Source organism: Hylobates moloch, unplaced genomic scaffold (assembly GCF_009828535.3).
Source record: "Hylobates moloch isolate HMO894 unplaced genomic scaffold, HMol_V3 SCAFFOLD_4, whole genome shotgun sequence".
Lineage (NCBI taxonomy): Eukaryota > Metazoa > Chordata > Mammalia > Primates > Hylobatidae > Hylobates > Hylobates moloch.
Genome location: NW_026652279.1, coordinates 5,012,552 through 5,036,905, shown reverse-complemented (window position 1 = coordinate 5,036,905; position 24,354 = coordinate 5,012,552). Strand labels below are relative to the sequence as shown.

Below are 24,354 nucleotides of genomic sequence, written 5' to 3'. Positions count from 1 at the left end.
TTGACTTTGAGACGTCTCATCTTCAAAATGGGTGAACTGAGAATTAGAGGAATTGAACAGATGGCACCTTGATAAATGGAATTAATACTCTGAAAATGAGGGAGGAGAAATTGTATATAAAAATCAGAAAGTATTAAAAGTAGAATCAAGTGTATACTATTAATATATATTTTATTAATATATATTTTATTAATATATTTTGAAGCATCTGAACATTAATTTTGATATTTGTGTCATCACCATTATTTTAGCACATTTTAAAGGAAAAGAATCTTAACAAATGGAAAGATATACTATAGCATTTATGTACTACCAAATATTAAATTCAAAAGATGAACTTGTTATATGGATATAAACATGTTAATGTTGTCTTTGGCCAGGCATGGTGGCTCAAGCCTGTAATTCCAGCAGTTTGGGAGGCCGAGGCAAGAGGATTGTTTGAGGCCAGCAGTTTAAGACCAGACACTTGGCAATGTAGCAAGACTCTGTCTCGGAAAACAAAGTGTCTTCCTAGAAACATACAATTGGGATTTTTAATAGGTGAAACACACATATAAAAATTTAAAACTCAAAAGTCAAATAGTACAAAACAATACATAGTGAAAACTGAGTCTCCCTCCCAATTCTAAGTCCTCTTTCCTTAAGTGAGACACGTTACCACTTTTTTATATATTCTTTCTTTTCTTGTTTGTGCTTATACACTTATAATTGCATACAGCTTGGGAGTACTAAAGTTTTTTTTAGATTTTTACCCTCATTTTGCATATACCTTTTGAAAAACGAAAACATTGCAGTCTAGAGAATTTACATGATTTGGGCAGTTGTTCAGGGAATCAATTAGGATTAGTTTGGTTTTAGGTGACTTAAAAAAAGAGAAAAAACTGTTTTAATCCTATATATGCTCATGGGAAAATCTCCAGGGCATAGATTTGATAGCTTCAAAGTCAGCTTGAGGCTGTAGAGTGACAAAATAGTTGTCATCAGGTCTAGCCCCACCTTCCTCCTAGTTTCAAATCCAGCAAAATTAAAAAGGACTCCTCTAGCTATTTAACAAAAGCCTGAAAATTAATTCTTACTGTTCTAAATTGTCTCATTCCCATCCAAAAACCAATCACTGTGCCAAAAGGAATGTTCTCCTGCTCCCACCCTCCAACTCCCAAAGTATGTGGTCAAACAGGGAGGGAAGTTGTATCACCCAGAGGAAAATTGGGGTGCTATTATCAGAAGAAGGATAAATCGTAGGCAGATGGGAATCATAGAAGTTCACTGCACTCATCTAATTAGGAGAAAGATGGGAGTCATTATCTCTTGCCGCACAGTAGAAACTAGTCATGCCTAAGATTGGGGAAACGATGTCCTCTATAACAACACATAGTTGTTTATTTTCAAATCTTATTTCTTATTACAGGATAAACCTCAGTCAGACATGGTGTATAAGTTATCTGTCTAAAAGCCAGTTCAATGTTCTTGCTTTCTGCAATACTGACTTGAATTCAATAGTACAATAATTTAGATTTTGGTCTTTTTCCAATTGCTTTTCAAAATCATTCCGAGCAAACACATGGTGATAGCTTTATATTTTTCACGCTTTCAGAAAGCCCATTACTGGAATGCTGTTAGCCACTAAACTAGCAGCTAAATTTTCCCATCACCCAGATAACATGTATCCTAAACCCTGTCAGATGTTTTCCACCAAATTTGAGAAATAAGAGGTAAGACTCAAATAGAAGATGTAAACTAAAAAGTTACACAAGGCAAAACATCTCTTCCTTAAGATGAAAATTCCAAGCGACATATTCATACATATATATTCACTAACTGTATTGACTAACATCGAAAATATATTCTTTTTCATTGACATTGAAAGTGAATATATATATTCACTATATTGACTAATACTGAAAATATATTCTTTTTAATGTCAATATTTCAGTAGATGCAGACTGAAATAAAGATCACCTAGTCTAGTCATGGGGATATGTGATGGACCAGATCATTGGGAATAGAGTCAAATTAGATGCTGGCTTAAAATGCAAATTGCTGGCCATAACCTGGATCTAATGATCTAATGACCTGCAGGTGGAATTTGAAAACGCACATATGAATTAGCTCAGGTGGTAATGCTTTTGCAGACTAAACTTGAAAAAGGTGGATGATCCAACCCACTTATTTTATAAACAGGGCTGTTGAAGCACAGAAGAGGGAAATTATTTGCCAATAAATGGCAGAACTGGGATTAAATTTACACTTAAAACCATACTGATTGTTAGACTTTCTTACCTCTTCTCTTGCTTTCCACCTTTCTGTGTGCCCATTTCTGTAGTGTTATTGAGAATGAATCTGGCTGACAGATAATCAAAACTGGTATGAAATTCTATTAGAAACATGTCTGGTTGTCAAATTACCATATCAATGGGCTTTAACTGTTCCTTAGAGAATTCATTTTTTTCTGGCCATACAAAGCATCTGTTTGGTTTAATGCTTAGTCAGTTGGTTCTCAAACAAACGCATCCCAGATAAGGAATAGTGTTTCCCTTAGTCAAAGAGCAATATTCAGAATATCGAAATCCATCAACTCCTGAACTTTCAAGTTCAGGAAACACTGGACCTGAAATGGTCTACTTCATAGCACAATTCTTTCTTATTGTGTTCTCTACAATAAAAGTAGAGAAGAGACTGAGGAGATTATTATACTGAAACCTTCTAGTTATATATTTTTGGGGGTATCTTAGGTCTTCTTTTGCCATACATACAATTGTACCTGGATAATTTATCTGAAGTGATGCTTTACATTTGAATTATTCAGCCTCCAAAATCTTTCAATTTCCAATGGGTGAGCTTTCCTCTTCCTTATTTCCACTGTGACTGATTCAACTTTGCATCTTCTGCATTCAGCATGAGGCCTGTACATAACATCACAGTATTCTGTGGAATTTATATGCCTTGGTAGTCAAGACACAGGGTCACTGGTGTGCTGGTAAGTGTTTAACAACTGATCTTTAGGGGACAGAAAGTCTCTATTTGTAGTACTTGCCAATTTCCATGGTGAAAACAGTCAACCATGGCCAATTTCAAACTAGCAGCATGGTGTCACCGAATGCAGAGTTGTAAAGAGATGTGTCATAGGCTGCCATTCTATAATAATTCTGTCATTAAGATTCAGAAGACAGAAATAACCTCAAGATATGCATAAAGTAGAATGGTATAAAATAACTCCAAACTGATAATTTTAAGTATTTATTATTTTGTTTTTAATGTGATTTATTTAATCAAAATTTGTATAGTTTAACTTATGATAATGGCTATATTTAACCAATACTCAAAATTCCTGAACATTTAACAATTGGTTTCCTGTGAGCCAGTATGACATGACTTCAGTTGCTACTGGAAAGGTGTATAGAGTCAAAAAGATCTGGATTTGAGTCGTGTCTTCTCCAACTACTAGCTTTGAGATTGAGCAAATCTACTTCACCTTGTGCCTCATTTTCCTTACCTAAATAAGGAATAATAGTGTCTCACAGGTTACATGAAAAATGAATGAGAGAGTACAATAAAATTAGTTGTACTTGGAAATTAGTGAATTTTTTTTAGAGTTCAATGAATGTTAGCTTTTAGTAATAATAATAATAAATGTCAACTCAGTGACAGATGGTGAGTGAATAAATGTCTAGATACATGGATGAATGAACAAACACAGGGGTGCTTTTAAAGTGAGAGGGGAAAAAGCTTTTTTGATTGCAAAAACATAATAATAATAAAAATGAGCTGTGTTTACCCCAAAAAATATCTGAAGAAGAAATGAAATCCTCTATTCCAAAATGCTGGATGGACTTAAGCAACCTCTCTGCTTTCTGTGGACTTCGGTGGCTTAGCATTATATAGTAAGACACACAACATGACTTGCAATTAGTGGTGTCAGCAGACACTGAAAAAGCAGGGAACAAGCAGTGCCTGTTACTCACTCCTAAATACAGTAGCCTTCCCTTGGGAGCACAAGTGTTAAATCCCCCCTTTCAGACATTATTTTTGTGCGCTCACAGCCTCTTTTCTTTGGAAAAGGGCTGAGTCAGTCTTTTTCAGAATCACACCTCAGCTAATATCAAGTGTCATTGTGTTCCCTCTAGCTACTTGCTTCGGAGGTCTTAGGAAACATCTCTTTCCTGCTCACAATAGATTGATCCCGGTACACTTAGCAGTGCCTTGTGGGATTGCCTCTCGCCCAGAAGGAAAGTCTGACATTTTGGAAACTGTGCTTCCTCTCAGAACGAGTGGAGCCCTCTCTTTCAGAACTGCCTCTTCCTCATGAATCCATTTAGGGCTTTAGTTTGTTTTTATGTGCCAGGAGAGAGGAGGGAAAAAAGATCTCCTGGCAACTGAGGGTCCAGGATATTCTGTGCAATCACGTCGCTGGGAAAAACTAGCTTTCTGAATAATTCAAACAAATCCCCAAAGGGTGATGCAACCAAGGTGAAAATAGATGACTCACAAAGAGGTCTTTGGAAGAGTCTGTGTCAGTGTCTCAAGAAGAGAATACTGGGCCCCAATATTCAATTTCGTATTCAAAGTAAGTCCATAACATTTTTCAGTTAAACTCTGCTGCCTTTTTTTCATGGGGTGGGGAGAGTTCTTGACACATAAATAATGTGCTTATTTTTGCTTAGTTCAAAAGCTAAACGCTAAGAGTATTTATGTGTCTGAGGGTACAAATCTACCTAGTTCTTTCATCCTAAACACTTTAAAATGAAGTAAAAGTATTTTTAAAATCTCTGACAACACTGGTAAACAAAGAAAAAGGAAAAGTTTCTTCAAAGGACAACAATAGAAAATGAATGGAGAGTTGGAATAGAAGGAACACCTTAACTTGGTAAATGATACCTACCAAAATCCTAGAGAAAGTCCACACTAAATGGTGAAGCATTCCTCTTAAAATCAAGAGAAACGCTAGGTAATTCACTGATTGTTTCTATTACCCTGGAGGTGTCAGTGATTACAGCAAGATAAGAAAAAGAAAGCAAAAGTATAAGGATTAGAAAGGAAAGAATGAAATTGTCATTCAAAACTACAAAAGAGCTCAAAATAATCTTCAAATAATTAGAAATAATGAGAGTTTAAGAAAGGTTGTTAGATATCAAATCAAATCAAAACATTAAAAATAAATCTATACGCCAGCATCAAACATTTAGCAAATTTATTTTAAAAGTCTCCACCTATAGCTTTTTTTTATTGTTGACCATGATATTCTTTTTATTGAAAAGTAAAATGGCTTTAGACATAAAAGATAGTATTTTACATTATTTCTTCTGTTATATTTTTACGCTTTGTGCCAGAATTTACTTCTTGCAACTATTCTTGCTTTATCTGGAACAGTCTACTCCATTATTGAATATCTATTAGTGTTTAATATAGAAGAGCTTAATAAACCGCTAATCTGAAAATAATGGTATTCCCTTGCTTTTCAGACCTTTTTGCTGAATATGCTTATTTATGTCCAATGTGGAAATCTGATCCTGTTCTCTTCCACTCTGCCAGCAGTTCCTTTTGTACTACTTCTGGTAGTTCATAGAAAACTTGAGGATCAATGTCAGAAGGGAAAGTAATTTTCTCATCAACAGAATCCGGCTCTGTATTTTCTGTAAGTCCTTCATGAGAGTCTGTTGCTACTGTTTGCTTATGGCTATCTGCAGTGTGGTTTTTGGAGAAAAGTTGCTCAATCTGCAAGTCTGGAAATGAATGAAAAGCAGACACAGCAGGGTTTGAATTTGTAAAGTGGAATCCTTGAGGTTCTTTAGGTCCTTGACTCATTTGTTCATCTTTTAATCTATTATCTAAATAATATGAATAATCCTTTTGGCTAGACATGTAAGAAGAACTACTGCTATTTAAGCCTGATGTTCCCGGTTCACAAGGAGATACAGAGGATACCCGTTTGCTACTGGATAAATGATCTCTAGGATTTATGGGAATATCTTGCATTTGTTTTTTTTTTTTGAGACGGAGTCTCGCTCTGTCACCCAGGCTGGAGTGCAATGGCGCGATGTCGGCTCACTGCAAGCTCCGCCTCCCGGGTTCACGCCATTCTCCTGCCTCAGCCTCCCGAGTAGCTGGGACTACAGGCACCCACCAACACGCCCGGCTAATTTTTTGTATTTTTAGTAGAGACGGGGTTTCACCGTGTTAGCCAGGATGGTCTCGATCTCCTGACCTCGTGATCCGCCCACCTCGGCCTCCCAAAGTGCTGGGATTACAGGCTTGAGCCACCGCGCCCGGCCGCATTTGTTTTTTAGAAAAGAAAGATAATACTCCTCTAGAGGCGTGTAATGGACAACTCACACTTCCTTTCCTTTGAAATTTTTCCCTAGATTTTCCAGAAAGGATTTCTTCTTGAATATCTACTGGAAGCTGCTTAAAGACTTCTTGGTCAACACCTTCAGGAAGTGAACAGAGTGGGAATTCATTGATGTCTTTTTCTTTAGAAAAATTGGTGGTATCTAGTGGAGACTCCCTAGTTCTTGTACTTTCAGTTCTTCCACTTGGTAGGACATCCCGGTTTGTTTCTTTGTCTTTGGGAAAATCTTCCATATGAGTGTCTTTCATTTTAAAACTGTGCTTGCCAGAGCGTGAAGTTGTTGATAATGATGGCATTAAATAATAATCAATAAGCCCTTTCTTAGCAGTATTTAGTGCTTTAAGATTGCAGAAGCACACACTTAGAAGGGTAAGGTGAAATGGCATCTTCACATTCACCATATTTCGAAAAAGTTGCATAAGCATATCAACCATTGGGGTCATCACATCATAATTTCCTGTCCCTAACTTCTGAATTACACGTGAAGGAATAGGGCAATGACGACTCTCACGACCATAGTGCTTCTCAGAGGAATGCTGACGGATTATTAATCTCACTGTATGAGGCTTCCTTCCATCCTGGCATACTCTGTTTAAAAGACTAGCAAGTAGTTCTTCAATCTTATTTTTAGCTTCAACTTCAGATGAACATTTTTTAAATGAATCTTCTTCACTAAAGGACTGAGGTGGTCCTGAGGGTATCACAGGGGAGTTATCCTCTCCAAAACTGAGCTTCTGGATACGCTGAGCAACTGAAATTCCTAATTCTTTTTCTAAAATTTTGGGTGAAAAGGTTTGGAGATTACGCACACTATTGATACCCAGTGCTTCAAGACATTTGGCAGTTTCATAGCCCATACCAGGTATTTCCTTTATGTAATTCAAACTATGAATAAGATGTTGACAACTTTCAGGTAATAAGACTGTTTGTTGATTTGGTTTAAAGACACCAGAAACTAATTTTGCCAACAGTTTATTAGAAGCCACTCCAGCACAGCCAGTGAGCCCCAACTGATTATACATGGCTTCCCGCATCTCTGCTGCAATCTGAGATCCAACAAGTAGTCTGATGTGCAAGATGTCAAGCAGGTTTATAGACTGATTAGTGTATACATGACCCGACACAGTCACCACAGAAAGTTCATCACTTTGCAGCTGCTGTAGTCTCTTCTCAACCGTTTCTGTTAGATCCACAAAATTTTCATCAAATCTGTCTCTCAACAACGGGACTAAATTCTTCCAATAATTCTGTAACCTTATAAGACATTTCTCTGTAGTGGGTCAGGTCTTCTCTCCATTAACTAATACCAGCTGTGGACGCTTTTCTTTTGCATCTCTGACATTCATAAGTTTCTTAACTCCAAGTTTCCCAGCTTCGTAGTTGCAGGTAACCACCAAATATTTCTGTTGAACCCCTAAAGTTTTGTCTTTTAGCTCTGGATTTGAGATCATTTCTACTTGTGCATAAAAGCAATCCAGATCCACATCTACTATGACTCTGGAGGAAGAATTTCGTGTGGGCAACACTTGATCATGAACTCCTTCTGCCAAATGAGCGACAAGGTCCTCAACTTCTCCAAAGTTAAAAGGCCCGGAAGCCTCTGCAGTTTTCCTCGGGCTGGCTGAGGGATTCCCGCCCCACCTCGCCCCTCACAGAGGAAAGGACGGTGCAGATGCACCCTCGACACGTATTTGTAGTGTGGACGCGGCCCACCCTACTCCTACTGGGTGAAGCCATTCCTCTAGAGGTCCCCGCCGCGTAACACAAGGCTGAGGGAGGCAGCCCTCTCTTAGATGAGCCGAGTGGGGCGGGGACCGTCCCGCCCCAGTGGCCGCCGCCCCGAGCGTCCGCCTGCCCCACCCTTCTCATTTACACCCAAGGAGGCCACTGGCTCCTCTGGCTGCGGCGCACCTTGCGAGCTGGCTGCCGCCCCCACGTCCGCCAGGTCCATGGCCCAGGCCTCGGCGTCTTCCTCGTCGTCGCCGCGGCCTTCCTCCTCCGGCTCCACCCCCCACCTATTACATTTTTATGGTACTGGGGAATAAAACTAAGAAGTGCCGCTGTTAGCAGCAGGGAAGCTGTATGGGTCTGCAGCAACTCATTTCTTGCCTCCACGAAGGAAAGCATTCACCCGAGGAGCATAAGGCAAAGTGAGATACTGAGGCAAGTTTTTGAGCAGGAGTGAAAGTTGAATAAAAAGCTTTTTGTAATCCAGATTTGGAGGCCGGGGGGATCGGATTCCGAAGTCGAGAGGTGAAACACCCCGTCTCTACTAAAAACAAAAAATTCTGTAGTCCCAGCTACTCCAAGAGGCTGAGGCAGGAGAATGGCGTGAACCCGGGAGGCGGAGCTTGCAGTGAGCCGAGATTGCGCCACTCACTCCAGCCTGGGCGACAGAGCGAGACTCCATCTCAAAAAAAAAAAAAAAAAAAAAAAGCTTTACCTCAGGAACAAAAGGAAGTAAAGTACACTTGGAAGAGGGCCAAGCCGGCAACTTGAGAGATCCAAGTACGGTGTTCGGCCTTTGACTTGGGTTTTATAGGTTGGCATAGTTCTGGGATTTGCATCTCTTCCTCCCTTAGGGTGGGCTGTCTGCACGTGCGGTGGCCTGCCAGCACTCAGGAAGCGCTACACGTGCAGTGTGTGTACTGAAGTTGTGCGCATGCTCACTGGAGGCGTTTTTTTTTCCCTTACTGGTCCAGTGTTCCTAGAGGAAAGTCACATATCAGTTACATTCTTCCATTTTGCCTCTTAGTGCACATGCTTGGGCCCACTAGCCCAACTCCTGAGATTTTATCGGGAAGCTGCTCATCACCAGTTTCAGGTGTTTTCTATCTGTTGGGCAACTGCCTTTTCCTGGTGCCGGCTGTGACCAGTTATTATTTTAGAGAGACAGTTTAGCAACCACCTTAGCATCACCTGATGGCCGTCTGACAATCATGGACTAGAGGGGAGCCTCTCCTGCCCCGTTTATGTCTGCCTAGCTACTTACCCTAACACTACCATGTTAATGGATAGGAAGATTCTACATCATAAAATCATCAATTGTCTCTAAAATGACTGATAAGTACAATTCCAATCTAAGCTCTTGTAGGGTTTTTTTAAAGTATTTTAAAAGCTGATTCTAAAATTTATATAAAAGTGGACAAAGATAAGCCATGACACTTTCGAAGAAACCAGAGTTGGCAGAGAGATGCTGTCTAGATATCAAGACGTAGTATTAATCTATAGTCATTATGACAGTGTGGTTTGTCTAAGTTATAGACAAAAAACATAACAGAATAGCAAAACTAGGAACACTTGGGAATTGTTGTGGGTTGAATTGTGTCCCCTAGAAAGATACCTTCAAATCCAAATCCCTGACACCCGTGACTGTAACTTTATTTTAGAAATAGGGTCTTTACGGATGTAATCAAGCTAAAATGAGTTCATACTAGATTAGGATGGGCACTAGACTAGTTACTGGTGTCCTTATAAGAAGAGACACAGAGGCACAGAGAGAGAGAGAGAGAGAGAGGGAGACATGCAAGGGAGAAGGCAGAGATGGAATTATGCTGATACAAACCAAGGAACGTCAAGGCTTGCCAGCAACCACCAGAAAGAAGAAAGCAAGGAAATATTCTTTATCAGATCCCTCAGAGCAAATAAGGCTCTTCTGACACAGTGATTTCAGACTTCTAGACTCCGGAACTTTGAGAGAATAAAGTCGTATTGTTTCAAGGCACCCAGTTTATGATCCCTTGCTATGGCATCTCTAGGGAATGAATACAGGGCTATATACAAACGAAATCCTAAAGTCACAAGCCATAAAGAGAAATGTCAACAAATGTTCTTAATGACTTTAAAATGAAAAACAATTTTTAAAATATTTTGGAAAAAACTAGAAAGGCGTATCTTTATTTCCTCTTATAGGAATTCTTTATGTATTTTGAATACTAATCCATTATCAGATCTATGCTTCTATTTTATTGTTCCCATCCCCCTTTTGGTCAATGATTCACCATCTACTCAATTATTTAAGTCCCAAACCTAGGAGATTTTCTTAATTCTTCTGTTTGTCTTGCAGTGATATTCAATCCTTCAGCAAGTCCTTTTGGTTGTCCCACCATATATATCCAAATCTGATTATGTCTCACCATTTTTGCTGCTATCTCTCCAGTCAAAGCTACTATTCATCTCTAGGCCACTGTTCTAACTCAGCTCCCTGCCACCACTCTCCAACCCCCATTCATCCTGAACAGATAATTATCCAGCAAGCTACTTGCTGTGGACTGAATGTTTTCGCTCCTCTCCGCATTCACATGCTACAGCCCTGATCCTCAATGTGATGGTATTTGAACGTGGGACCCTCATGATGAGATTAGTGCTCTTGTAAGAGATCAGAATTCGGTGGTTTCTCTCTCTGTCTCTCCCCTCCCCCCACACCCCAGTAAGAAAGAGAGTAAGAAACAGCAAGAAAGCAGCGATCTGCAAGCCAGAAAATGAGTCTTCACCAGAACCAACCATGGTGGCACCTTGATCTCAGACTTCCAGCCTCTAGAATTGTGCAAAAATTAATTTCTGTTTAGTCACTTAGTCTGTAGTATTGTGTTACAGCAACCTAAGCTGACTCAAGATACTACATAAATAATCTAAAAAAATTAAAAATAACTATAGAGGTTATCACACCCATGCTTAAAATCCTGCAGTGACTTCTAGAGGACTTAGAATAACATCTAAGCTTCTTAACACATCCTATAAGACACTATGTGGCCTTTGGCTCCCTGGCTACTCCTCCTACTGCCCCCTAAGGTTACACAGAACTATCCCAAACGGTCTTCCACATCATAGCTCTGTAATAGATGTATCTAGAAACGAATGCCACCTATCCATTTGTGCCTCTCCACGCTAAACATCCAAGTTTTGTCAAAAGTATCTCATGGGACAAGGTTATATGCCCCTTAATCTTGTAATTGTTTAAAAATTTTATTTATTTCTTTATTATCCAAGTAACACATGAATTCTTACTATTTTAAAAATTCAAGCAATGTGTTAAGTATGTAGAATACAACTTGAATGTCTCTGTTTATATTCCTTAATCTAACTTCTCTCCCAGGCAGTATCAACTACAAATAATTTGGCGTGTTCTTTCAGATGTTTATCCCTTTATTTATATACTTATATAAACACATGTTACAGTAGGTAGCTAGTAAAACATGAGCAGGGCAGGAGAGTGCCCCCTTCCCCCCCAACTAGGAATGTCAGGCAACCATCAGGTGATGGTCAGAGGGCTGTTAAACTATCTCTTTAAAATAATAATTAGTTGCAGTTAGCACCAGGGAAAGGCTGTCTCCCAGCAGATAGAAACGCCTGAAGCTGGTGATCAGCAGTTTCCCAGTAAGACCTCAGGAGTCGGGCGAGTGGGCTTGAGCATAAGCACTAAGAGGCAAAATTGTGTATGTGTGTGGTGTGTGGCCTTCCTCTAGGAACGCTGGAGTGGTAAGGGAAAAACACCTCAAATGAGTATGCATACAACTTCAGTAAACACACTGCACATGTGGCCCCTCCCAAGTGCTGGTAGGCCACTGCGCATGTATACAGCCTACCCCAAGGGAAGAATCAGGGGAGATGGGTTGCAACCACCCAGAAGCATGTCAACATGAAGCCTCAAGTCAAAGGTCAAACAGCACACTTGATCTCTCAAGTCACCTGCTTGGCCCTCTTGCAAGTGTACTTTGCTTCATTTCATTCCCGCTCTAAAACTTTTTAATAAATTTTCACTCCTATTCCAAAACTTGCCTCAGTCTCTCACTCTGCCTTATGCCCCTCAGTCGAATTCTTTCTTCTGAGGAGTGAAGAATTGAGGTTGCTGCAGACCTATATGGATTCACTGCTGCTAACACACATACATAGTTTTTTAAAAAACAAGTAGAATTACATTATTCCAATTATCATACAACTTAACTTTCCCCTTCTCTGATATCTTCAGGACTTTCCATGTAGTACATATGGATGTACTTTATTTTTTAATATTTCATAGGATTAATATACCAACATGCCTACTATATACCAAAATGTAGTTAATGTTTCACCTATTAAAGGAATTTAATTTTCTTCTCTTTTTGCAACAGCACATAATGCTGCAATGAACATCTGTGCACACACAACTTTGTGCAAATAAATGTAGGAGCACCTCCTATGGAGGTATCATGACATATACATCAATACTTAATTCAAGTCCAATAAGAGAAGTTATATTGGTGAAACCCTATAATATGGTCGAGAAAATTCACGATGTAAAATCACAAGATCTCTGAAAATTCTCTAAACCCTTGGAGCAAGTGTTTGTCAAATAATCACGTTTTCATGATAATTTTGTCCTCTTGTTTTAATCTTTTACTAAAATCACTTACTGTTTGAAAAGAAAAATCTGTATCAAGAAGCAGAAGCAGAAACTCTCAGGAGGTCAGTAAAGTGATAAGAAGAATGAGCTCTGGAGTAAAAACAAACTTGCTTTGGGTCCTGGGGCCAGTGACTTAAACTCTGTCTCTGTTTTCTTGTCAGTAAACTAGGAAAAATAGTAACTACTTGTAGATTTGAGTGTAGGTAGCAGTAGGGAGAAGGATAACATTATGAATGCAGAGTACTAGTGTAGTGCCTAGGCTATAGTGAGGACTTATAAATAATAACTGAGAATCTATTCATAGTATTTTATTTATTATTAATGATGTAATTATTATCATGAAGTGACTCCATTTGACACCAATCATTCTACACACATAGTTTTATTTAATCCACCCAACAGCTATCCAAGTGCTTGTCATACAACAGTCTAAGCAGCCTTCGTGCTGTGTGTACTAGGAAACATGTGGTATGTATACAGGAAAGAGAGGGCACGTTCAAATTTGAGGAGAAATTAAGAAAGATATCATTAACAAAGGTAAAGTAAGCCCAGAGTAACAAGAGGAAGGAAATGGTCATCAGAACCTGGAAAGAAGTAGAGAGTGAACTAAGAGGAGCTATGGCCTTCCTTAGAGGTGGCCAGAAGGGAAGGAGTTAGAGAAATAAACACTCTGACCTCATGCTCCTCTCACCTTCAGGTCTGCTGGTGCTTCCACTGGACAAGCAGAATTCAGAGGGTGAGGGAGCCCATTGAGACAGTCTGTATAAGTCAGTCTTGCAGGTTGAAAAGGGTGAAGAGAGGATCTGAGAGGGAGTGGTTCTATTTTGCACACATAAGTGATTATATCATCTTTGCCGCAATTCTAGGGGATGTTTAGAACTCTTCTCCCATTTTCAGAGGAGGAAATTGAAGCTTAGAATGATTATGCCAATTGTCATGGGCTCTGAGTCTAGACAGTCCCAGTCATAAGCTATGGAGTTCACTTCAAACGTAAAAATGACACCTCTCCTAAAGGTAGAGACTGTCTTTTTTTGTTTGTTTGTTTTTTGTTTTTTGTTTTTTTTTGTGGAGATGGAGTCTCGCTCTGTTGCCCAGGCTGGAGTGGTGCAGTGGTGCCAAATTGGCTCACTGCAACCTTCACCTTCCAGGTTCAAGTAATTCTCCTGCCTCAGCCTCCCAAGTTGCTGGGATTACAGGAGGGTGCCACCAAGCCCAGCTAATTTTTGTATTTCTTAGTAGAGATGGGGTTTCATGATGTTGACCAGGCTGGACACGAACTCCTGACCTCAAGTGATCTGCCCGCCTCAGCCTCCCAAAGTGCTGGGATTACAGGCATGAGCCACCACCCCCAGGTGAGACTAAGTCTTAATCAGGTAAACAGCTGGACCAATCCCAAAAGAAAGGACTAGCATTTCCCAGTTCTGCCATATGAGCACCCATGACATAGGAATCCACGAAAAGCAAACACTTAAGATTTTTCCTCATAGTAACAAAGTATAGAAATGATGACCCCAATAGTACTAATGGAACTACTCAACTGGTTATCACCTGATGTGGGGGAGCAGACATCTTTAGAAATCGTGGAAAATCATCATTGTGGCACAGAAAATAGCAAGGAGTAGACTAGTGTTTGCCAACCGGCATTTTATAACTACCTGGGGGTGCCTAGAGATATTCTGAGGGTTTATGTTGTTATAGATGTTGAGGTTTTGCTTTCATATTTTATTTTATTTATTTTATTTTTTTGAGATGGAGTCCTACTCTTGTTGCCCAGGCTGGAGTGCAATGGCGCGATCTCGGCTCACTGCAGGCTCCGCCTCCTGGGTTCGAGTGATTCTCCTGCCTCAGTTTCCCAAGTAGCTGGGATTACAGGTATGAACCACCATGCCCGGTTACTTTTTTGTATTTTTAGTAGAGACAGGGGTTTCACTATGTTGGCCAGGCTGGTCTCGAAATCCTGACCTCATGATCCACCCGCCTTGACCTCCCAAAGTGCTGGGATTACAGGCATGAGCCATCATGCCCGGCCTCATTTTGATTTTTTTGAAAGACAAAATAATTAGGTAAAGCTTTTTCTGTTAAAAAAAAAAACAGTTTGAACACTTGCAGCTCTTATCATTGGTAATTTTAAGGTATGTAGTTGTTTTTCACTGAGCTAAATGGTGTTGACCAACAGTTACACAGTTTTGATTGGCTTAACTTAATTTTTATTCACATATTGCATACGTTATACTCTAACAAAACAGAATAAAGATAGGAAGCATGAGAAAAGCAGGAAATTAATGGCCATGAAAAGGACAAGCTTCTTAGAGCCTAAAAGATTGGTATCTTCTAGATTCATCCATTGATCTACTTGATCAAATTCATATCTTCTAGATTCATGCATTGATCTATCTGATCATAATTTTTAAAGAACGCATTGGGGTGTCTCTATTGCATCCACTCCCACTGCTCAATAAAGGAAATTCTGTGGTGATTTAGTTAACTTGGCTTTTGATTTATTAGAGATAATAAGAACTATCCATATAATGAGTTATTTGCAGAAATATGTTGCAAATAGAAGCCCTGAATTTTTTTTATTAACTTGTCATTTGGAAAAAACCACAAAACCATTAAAAACAAAACTGTTAGCTTTATTTAAAGTGAAAAAATTAAAGCATTCCAAACAACCGAGTCATGAAGCCTTCTTAGAAAATCTATTTGGATGCTGGAACACCTGTTAAATTCCAATCTCTCTTTTAATAAGCATACAATCCCCAAACAAAATAAGATCTGATATCCTTTTACAACGTAGTTTGCTACAGAATTAATTCAAAGTCAACTAACTAGTGTTTCTGCCCTTTTCTAAAGCAGAAAAAATGGTATTTCTTTTTTACTTATAACGTGATTACTACTGATCACTTTGAAATTATTTTATTATATATGATAGATCTAAATCTTTTTAAAAAATAAAATCACTTTTTATGATATGCCATGAGGAAATAATGAAGTTATTTACTAACCTGACAAAGGATTTATGATACATTGCTGTATGTAGTAGAAGTTTATTGTTTTTGTCCATTATTCATTGTTTTCTCTCTTTCTGGCTGCGCTGGCTGGAGTTTCCTCTGTTTACTACCCTTTCCCGATTATAGTCCCATATGGCTTAAGTGAAGCTGGACTGACTTTGCCTTATTGATGGGGCAGCCTGACCTAGACCAAGAAAATCTGGACACGGAATGCCCTGACCCCAGTGGTTGGTTCAGAACTAGACCATGACCTACACTGGGCTAATGACTTTTACTGCAACCGGTAAAATAAAGAAGCTCATTTTTGGCTGGAGCCACCAATATGGAAAGACATAAGACTGGAATTACCTTAGCACTGCATAAGAAGAGCTGCCTGAGAAGAAAGCAACACAGAGAAAACTAGAGCCAGGTGATGGATACATATAGATTACTGATGACATGTTTGAGCACCTGGGTCTAGCTGTTACTGAACTGTGTTGGATTTCACTGCCGGAATTCTCAGTTATGTCAAGCAATAACTTGATAGATGACTTTGAGTAAATTATTTTCTCTGAATTTCAATACTCTTATCAGCCAAAGTAACGAATAGAGAGAAGCTCTCTAAAAGAAAAAGATGTTTACTTGGAATAGAGCATTGCAATGGGAATACTTGTTCCATAGTAAAGGATTTGCATATTCAGAGGAAGACAGAGGATTTTAAAGGGGAAAAAAAATGAAGAGGATTACATAATTGTTTTGAAATAATTGTACTTCACTACAAACATCACTGAGGGTGATGCCAATCTGAGGTTGGACAGGGAGTTGGTGAGCAAATGTCCTCACAGAAGTATTCTTTTGTATTACGTTGCAATGGCCTTCGTGCAAAGTTGTGGGTTTTGTAGAGCCTTTTTATTATCAGGCATACAAGCATGAGAACCCTCTTTTCATGGCTTTCCCTGGCTGTATATGTCAAGAGTATTTTTTAACATTAATGACTCCATTTTGATTCTGACAACTGTTACATCCTCATCTATAAAATGAAGGCATGAGATAAGATGACTGCCTAAGACGTGTTTCAAATCTCACATTTTTTGATATTGTAATCGACTATTCATTAGTGTTTATGTTCATCAGTGCCTGTTACTTTTCCTCCTGGCACACAGACTATATATATTTCCCCGCCTCCTTTGCATCTGGATGTAGACATATGACTGACTTCTTTCTGGTGAAATGTTAGAAGTGGATTTGTGTCATTTTCAGACCAAAGTAGTTAAGTCGTGAGTGTGCCTTCCCTGTGGCTCCATTCTGCCCAGCTGAATGGAGAGGACATTGAGCATTTAGAGGAAGAAGGAACCACAAAATGGAAAGTAGAAGGCTGTCTGGCCAGGAGTACTCTTACTGGGCTGTGATGGGATGAGAAATAACCTTGATTTTGTTACACCACTGCAATGTTAGGGTTACCCATTAATGCCTGTAACTCAACCTGAGAGGCTATATAAGTTGGTGGGTAGAGAGAGATGATAGAGCAAAGTAAACTTGGATTCCAATTTAGGGAGCTCTCTGCCACCTACATGGATATGTGTTTCTCAACCTGCAGGTGAAAGTCATATTCCCTTGACTTATTCCCTCTTCCTGGAATCCCCATTGCTCCATAATAATTTCCATCAGAGTTTTAAAAAGTCCTGGTTTTCACAGTTTTCTTTCTCCCCATATGACTTCATTTCTTTTTCCACTTCATCCTAAAGCAGAAGGAACTTGGAAATCAAGTCATATTTTTAAAATCTGCCTTTTGGAACTTGTCCAAAATCTTTGATTAGCCTGAACCCATACTATCACCTCTCAAGCTCTCTTTTGTTATAAGTCATATCTTGCACTTTTAGAAGTGAATATTTTCCCTCCGTGCCCACAAATTTTGGTGCTAGACAAGAATAAAATATGGTAATTTCCTGACATTGAGTTTGTTAAATTATGCACTGATGAGGCTTCATATTTCTTCTTCTAATTAGAGGGTAAGACTTGAGTAATAGCAACTAAATTGCTGCAACATGTCTAAACGTATTATTTTATTTTGAATGACACCCTAGTAATAAAAAGAACTAGTTTCACAACAAATCTTTTATCTTTAAAGGTCAGAATATTATATATTTTTGAAAGCTTTCCTACCTGTGAAACATATTCTGGGAAATATAATACCCTGCCTTACAGGGAAAATAATTAGCAAGGGATATGGATGCTGTCTATCAAAGGATTATTAAAATATGAAGGATTACATAAAAGAGCTTTTTCTTTGCATTTACTAAATTGTACAAGTAGATTTCATCAAATACATGGCAAACTGAAGCAGACAACTGCCAGGGTAATTCATCAAGTAAGGGCAAGAATACTTAGGATCATGATATAGGTTGCCAGTGACATTTTTGATTAAGTTAACATGCACATTTGCCCTTGAGTTCCATAAAAAGGAGGATGCTATGTATAAAACAATCTTTGTAAATTTTTTGTTTAGGGTCAGAGACTCAGGAGGATGATTAGATGATCTCTCAATACCCCTTCAATTATGACTAAATTAAGATTCACTGTTTGTTATCTATAAAGAGAGCAAAGATGTTCAGTGCTATTTATTTTGTCAACCGAAGTTGGGTCCCTTTAAAAATTCTGTCTGTGGGGTGGGGCGCAGTGGCTCATGCCTGTAACCCTGGCACTTTGGGAAGCTGAGGTGGGAGGATTGTTTGAGCCCAGGAGTTCAAGATTGGCCTGGGTAACATAGGGATACTCCATTTTTATTAAAAAAAAAAAAAAAAATTTCCAATTCCCTACAGTGGAATCCAAGTTTGCTTTGCTCTATCATCTCTCTCTACTCACCATCAACTTGATATAGCCTCTTAGGCTTAGTTAGAGGCATTAACGGGTAACCCTAACATTGCAGTGGTATAACAAAATCAAGGTTATTTCTCACTCCCATCACAGTACAATAAGAGTACTCCTGGCCAGGCAGCCTTCTACTTTCCATTTTGTGGCTCTTCTTTCCTCTAGATCCTCAGATTCCTCTCTATTTAGCTGGACAGAATAAAGCCACAGGGAAGGCACACCCATGACTTAACTACTTTGGCCTGGAAATGACACAAATCCACTTCTCACATTTTACCAGACAAAAGTCAGTCATATGTCTACATTGAGATGCAAAGGAGGCAGGGAAATATATATAGTCTGTGTGCCAGGAGGAAAAGGAACAGGCACTGAATAACATGTTATATAGACTCTGCTGCACTGCCTCTCTCTCTCTCTTTCTCTCCTTCTACTATCCTTACAGAAGCAATATTGCAGAAATGTTAAGATGCAGAGTTAAGTATGCTCTAGCATCAGACTGCCAGAATTGAAATGCAGAATCTGCTCTTAGTAGCTATGTGATCTCAGGCGACCGTGTGGGCTTTCTGTGTATGCTGCTCTGTAAAACAGGAATAATGCAAGTACCTTCTCATAGCATTTTTGTGAATAGTAAATAAATGAATGCCCATAAGGAACTTAGAATATGCCTGAAACTTAGTTACTTCTCAATATCTGTATCAGTCAGAATTCTGGGTTGCAACAGAAACAATTTTGTTGACTTAAGCAAAAAAGAATTTATGAAGGGGGCCGGAGGTCTGCAGAAATAGGCTTAGAGGCCGGGCGCTGTGGTTCACGCCTGTAATCCCAGCTCTTTGGGAGGCCAAGGCAGGCGGATCACGAGGTCAGGAGATCGAGACCATCCTGGCTAACATGGTGAAACCCCGTCTCTACTAAATATACAAAAAATTAGCCAGGCATGGTGGCAGGTGCCTGTAGTCCCAGCTACTAGGGAGGCTGAGGCAGGAGAATGGTGTGAACCCGGGAGGCGGAGCTTGCAGTGAGCCGAGATCGCGCCACTGTACTCCAGCCTGGGCGACAGAGCGAGACTCTGTCTCAAAAAAAAAAGAAAAAAAAGAAAGAAATAGGCTTAGAAAACAGAAATCAGGCAAAAAGTGAGCAACCTCTAGAGCGCCAAGCCTCAGGAACCAGGGCAATTTTCCCAGCAGACCAGATCCATTTATAAATTCACAGGTCACTTCCGCTGCTGTATTCCTCCAATTGCCACCACACCCTGGAACACTTATTCAAATTCTAACAAGAGACTGTCTCATTAGCTAAGCTGAAGTCAATTGCCTGCCCCTGAACTAGAGAAAATGAATTTGGTTCCACTTGTTTCCCAGGTCCTACGAATGCACACAATGGCACACTTCTAACAGGAGAAGAAGTTTTAACTGTCATGGTACCTTGTCATGATTGGATACTGCATAACCAAAATAATAATAATAATAATAATAACTATTCATTATATGATCCATCTCCCCATCCATCCACCTGTCCCCCCATCCATCTATTCATCCATTCATCCTTCCACTCACACAGACATACACACATATTTGCCAATAAACACAGATCACCAGATTTCAGTCATGTTCCTTATATCCAAGCGCCCATAAAAAATGAGACTTTCAGAGACAGATTTTATGGACCTAATTTTCCCCGAGGCTTATGTCTCCCTGAGCAGTAGATAAAAAATATTGCAGCCTGAAAAGAATTGACTTGAAAGAATTAGAACCCCTGCCTAAATGCCTAACATAATACAAAGGAGTTGAATCTAGCCGCAGGGTGAATGGGATCTTACGTTTTTATAAAGCAAGATGTTTGTTATGGTAACAGGACAAAATGGCTTTGGTCAAATCTCAAATCTACTGCATCTAAAGCAAGAATGTCACTCTCAAATTCAGATTAAAAATTCATACAAAATGCAAAAGTGTGTACAAATTCTGTTTAAAATTCTCTTTACAGAACCAAATGAGTTGCCATTGTTACTAAGCTCGTGTTCTACCTGAGATGTGTTTAACACTTTGAGCAGAGTTTAAGTCTTTCTTCTGGAACTAATAACCTCATTTAATTTGTAATTTCTGTATGAGAACTGACTCAAAATTTTTTCTTAAATCACATTATAATTCAGTAAAATTCCACATTAGCCCTTGGGATCCCCTATTATGACAGACCCCACAAAAGATTTTGTGTTTTAAAGGAGTTCATAGTTTTGGCATTTTAATGTCATGTTTTTCAGGAATCAAAATTCAGTCACTAAAATGTGCTATAATGCAGTTGTAACAGACAGACTCTTGTGTCTACCTCCCACCCCTTACTGTTTAGGTGCAAGGCACCATACTAAAATATTTACATAAATCAGTTCATTCAGTCCTCACAACAACTATGACATAGGCTTTTTTTTTTTCTTTTCCATTTTATACATGGGAAAATTGAGACCTACAACATAAGCTTTTACCTAACTTTACACATATAAATGACGATATGGGAAATCAAACCCAGTAGTCCTGGTCTAGAATATATGCTCAACCACTGTACAGCCTTGCAGATCCATTTTTCTGTCTCTCTTTAACAGAGTTGGTTCATTGGCAGCCATGGCTGGTATATTTGTCCTCATTATCTTCATTAATATTATCAAGGTTGGATGCCTCATCCAAGGACCAACTGGGGTAGTTCTACTGGAAATCTGGAATTGAGATTAACAGATTGCTGTTTAGTCTGTTATCTTCAAAACATGGATGAGGTATAATCTGAGAAGTGTTTGGGTAGACATAGTCTCCACATGATATGGGGCTGAGTAATAGGAAAATCTGAATGGCAGACAGCAAAAGAATTAACAAGACATGCCAAGGGGAGCTTTGTATATTTCTTACACCATTTTTTAATTTGTTTAATTAGCAGTTGGTAAAGCAACTATTTAACGGCAACCTGAATGATAATAGCAATATTAGAGACATCCCATCCCAGATTTTCATAAGTACAACTATTTCAGTACACAAGAAAATCTGTAGAATCCCATAAATTAGACAACACTACCGGAGCATGTACCTGTTATTTGCTTTGCTATTGTGCTTCTAATTGACATTTTTAAGCACTTTACTTCATTCATGTTAGCAGCCCCAGAAGTATCTTAATTGTAAGTTATTATTCTGAATAAAGTACTGGTATTAAGTCATTATTTTTAAGGGTGTCCTTTTAAAATAAGGTACATTTTTCTAGATGATAGAACTTTGTAAGTGGCTTCCAATTTTTTTTTAAGTTTGTTTGGCTGTAAATTTATTCAATGCAAAATAATCCTCTCTGATTTTACTGAGGTTGCTGACCACGTCCATGACCAAATCTGCCTCTAAACTGGAATTTGGTTGCTGACCCAGCCCCAGCCTGGGCTTTCTCATCGGCACCAGGGGGCACAGCATTCTGTAGGAATGCTGTGGCACAGGAAGCTGTCGGCTTCTCCTCTTGTGAGTCTTACAGGTCACTCACCCTCCAGACCTTTAGGCCGAGTCCTGCCAGGCTCTGGAGGGCTGCAGCGTAGAGTGGCAGGCACAGTCTCCAGGGGCAGATGAAGGTAATCACGGAGATACTGGATACCCTCATTGGTAAGGTACCAGTAGAAATGCCTCCAGGCAAAACGTTCTGTGTTGTAGCCTCGGGACTTGAGAGACTGCATGGCCTTCATGACATGAAGTTTGGGCACATTCTTGTCTGCCAGCTCCAGGTGCTTAGGCATGTGGACATCCTTCTTGGCCACCACTACTCCTTCCTTAAAAAGGAGTTCATAAATGACAATGCGGTTCCTCTTAGGCATCAACATCTCAGTGGCTGTAGGGTCCAGGGCCAGGTTTTTTATAATTACGTTTAAGTATGGTAAACATTAAGTTAAGAAAATACTACCCATGCTCTTGTTGGGTTTTCAGTAGTTCAAATCCCTCATAAACCTGGTTGCATTTCTTCCTTTGAGTCCTAGAATTTGTCCCTGTACCTGTACAATGTATTTCCCACTGTGTTTAAGATCACTGGAATTGCTTGCTTTTCTTTCTTTCTTTCTTCTTTCTTTCTTTCTTTCTTTCTTTCTTTCTTTCTTTCTTTCTTCTTTCTTTCTTTCTTCTTTCTTTCTTTCTTTCTTTCTTTCTTCTTTCTTTCTTTCTTCTTTCTTTCTTTCTTTTTTCTTTCTTTCTTTCTTTCTTTCCTTTCTTATTTTCTTTCTTTCTCTCCTTTCTTTCTTTCTTTCTCTTCTTTCTTTCTCTCTTTCTTTCTAATTTTTATATTTTTGAGACAGGGTCTCACTCTGTTGCCCAGGCTGGAGTGCATTGGTGTGACCACAGTTCACTGCAGACTTGACCTCCCAAGCTCAAGCACCTCCTCAGCTTCCTGAGTAGCTGAGACCATAGATGCATACCACTATGCCTGGTTAATTTTTATATGTTTTGTAGAGATGGGGTCTCACCATGTTGCATACACTGATCTCAAACTCTTCGGCTCAAGCAATCCTCCTGCCTCACCAGCCTGGAATTACTTTCTATTGCTTGCAACCCAAAATGTTCTAATTCTATAAGAAAGAGAGGACAGATTTTGTATATATTAAATGTTAATTACCTGGTAGGATATTTAATTTTGCTAATTTAATTCTCATGACATTCTTCCCTGGAAGTGTCAAGTTCAAAGTGTTTAAGTGATTTGGAGAAGTCCAGATTTCAGCTCTGGTCTCCTGAACTCCAGAGCCCAAGCTCTCTCTCCTACCTAAAAATCAAGAGAAAGAAATTGTCAATTGTCAGAAACTCAGAAATATTGCTCAAAGGCTAAACTTTGACATCTGTAAATTATAAAGGTACAAAGAAAATATGACAGTTGCTTGCTTCTAAAATATATCTCTGCCTCCTCTAAAGCATTGAGTAGTAAGCACCTATTTTTTTTAAGACTCTGCGTATCGGGATTCTAAGAACCTATACAGTTACTGTCATACCTTGCATAAAGTGAGTTCTTTGTGCAAGTTAGGACATTGTTCTTACAAGGCTCATTGTTTTTACAAGGCCCATCATTTGGAAAATAGAGGCAACAAAGAAGAAATGAACGAAGAATAAAGGAAAGAATAGTGCATGCAAAACTACATTTATATTTGGTGCTTGCTTTACTTTAGCTTTTTGTCCACAAGGAAGATAATCAAATTAAGACAGGAAAGTTTATTGTTATTCAGGGAAACAGGGATCACAGAACAGAAACCTAAGTATGAATGGGCATCAGAGAGTGAAGAGCAGAAGCCAAAATGACACAAGAGACCTTGGCAGTGGGCTTGGCAGTTATTCCCACCAATGCTCCACCCAAAAGGGGACCTGGGTACTCTTTTTTCCTTCTTTGTATATTTGTGCTTCTCCTCTCACCACCAACCAGCTTCCCTGCCCACGAATCTATGTTTTTCTCTACCTCATAGCTTGTTGCTCATGGTTTCTGCTTCTCACAACTTCTGCATACAGTGCTCATAGCTTCTCCTACGTACTTATGGACCCCATGACTCCAGCTCTTCTTAATAGTACCTTTCCACTTCACCTGGGACTCTTAGCAGCCTGGCTGACTTCATACTTTCCAATTCAAAGCCCTGGAGCTACAGTCTGACTTCGTGAGCTCATCTTTACTTGGACAGAGGCTTCTTTATTTCTTTGTGGGTTTGTTGGCCAGTCCCTCTCAGTCAGAGCTGCCCAGGGGACCAGCTACCCCTGGGTCAGATGCTCATCCCTGATCCATGCTCTTCTAGGTATTGT

General features: G+C 39.3%; 1 protein-coding gene and 1 pseudogene across 1 annotated transcript; both read right to left on the bottom strand.

Annotated features, from left to right (window-relative positions):
- Positions 1-5,448: 5,448 nt before the first annotated feature.
- On the bottom strand, positions 5,449-8,312 carry LOC116466269 (DNA polymerase iota-like). Its single transcript, XM_032149084.2, is given in 5 exon segments — positions 5,449-5,983; positions 6,284-7,558; positions 7,560-7,636; positions 7,639-7,886; positions 8,258-8,312. Coding segments are annotated over 5 exon segments (2,145 nt in total). The 5' UTR covers positions 8,298-8,312; the 3' UTR covers positions 5,449-5,478.
- Positions 8,313-21,904: 13,592 nt separating this feature from the next.
- On the bottom strand, positions 21,905-22,412 carry LOC116466268 (small ribosomal subunit protein eS10-like; annotated as a pseudogene).
- Positions 22,413-24,354: the final 1,942 nt, after the last annotated feature.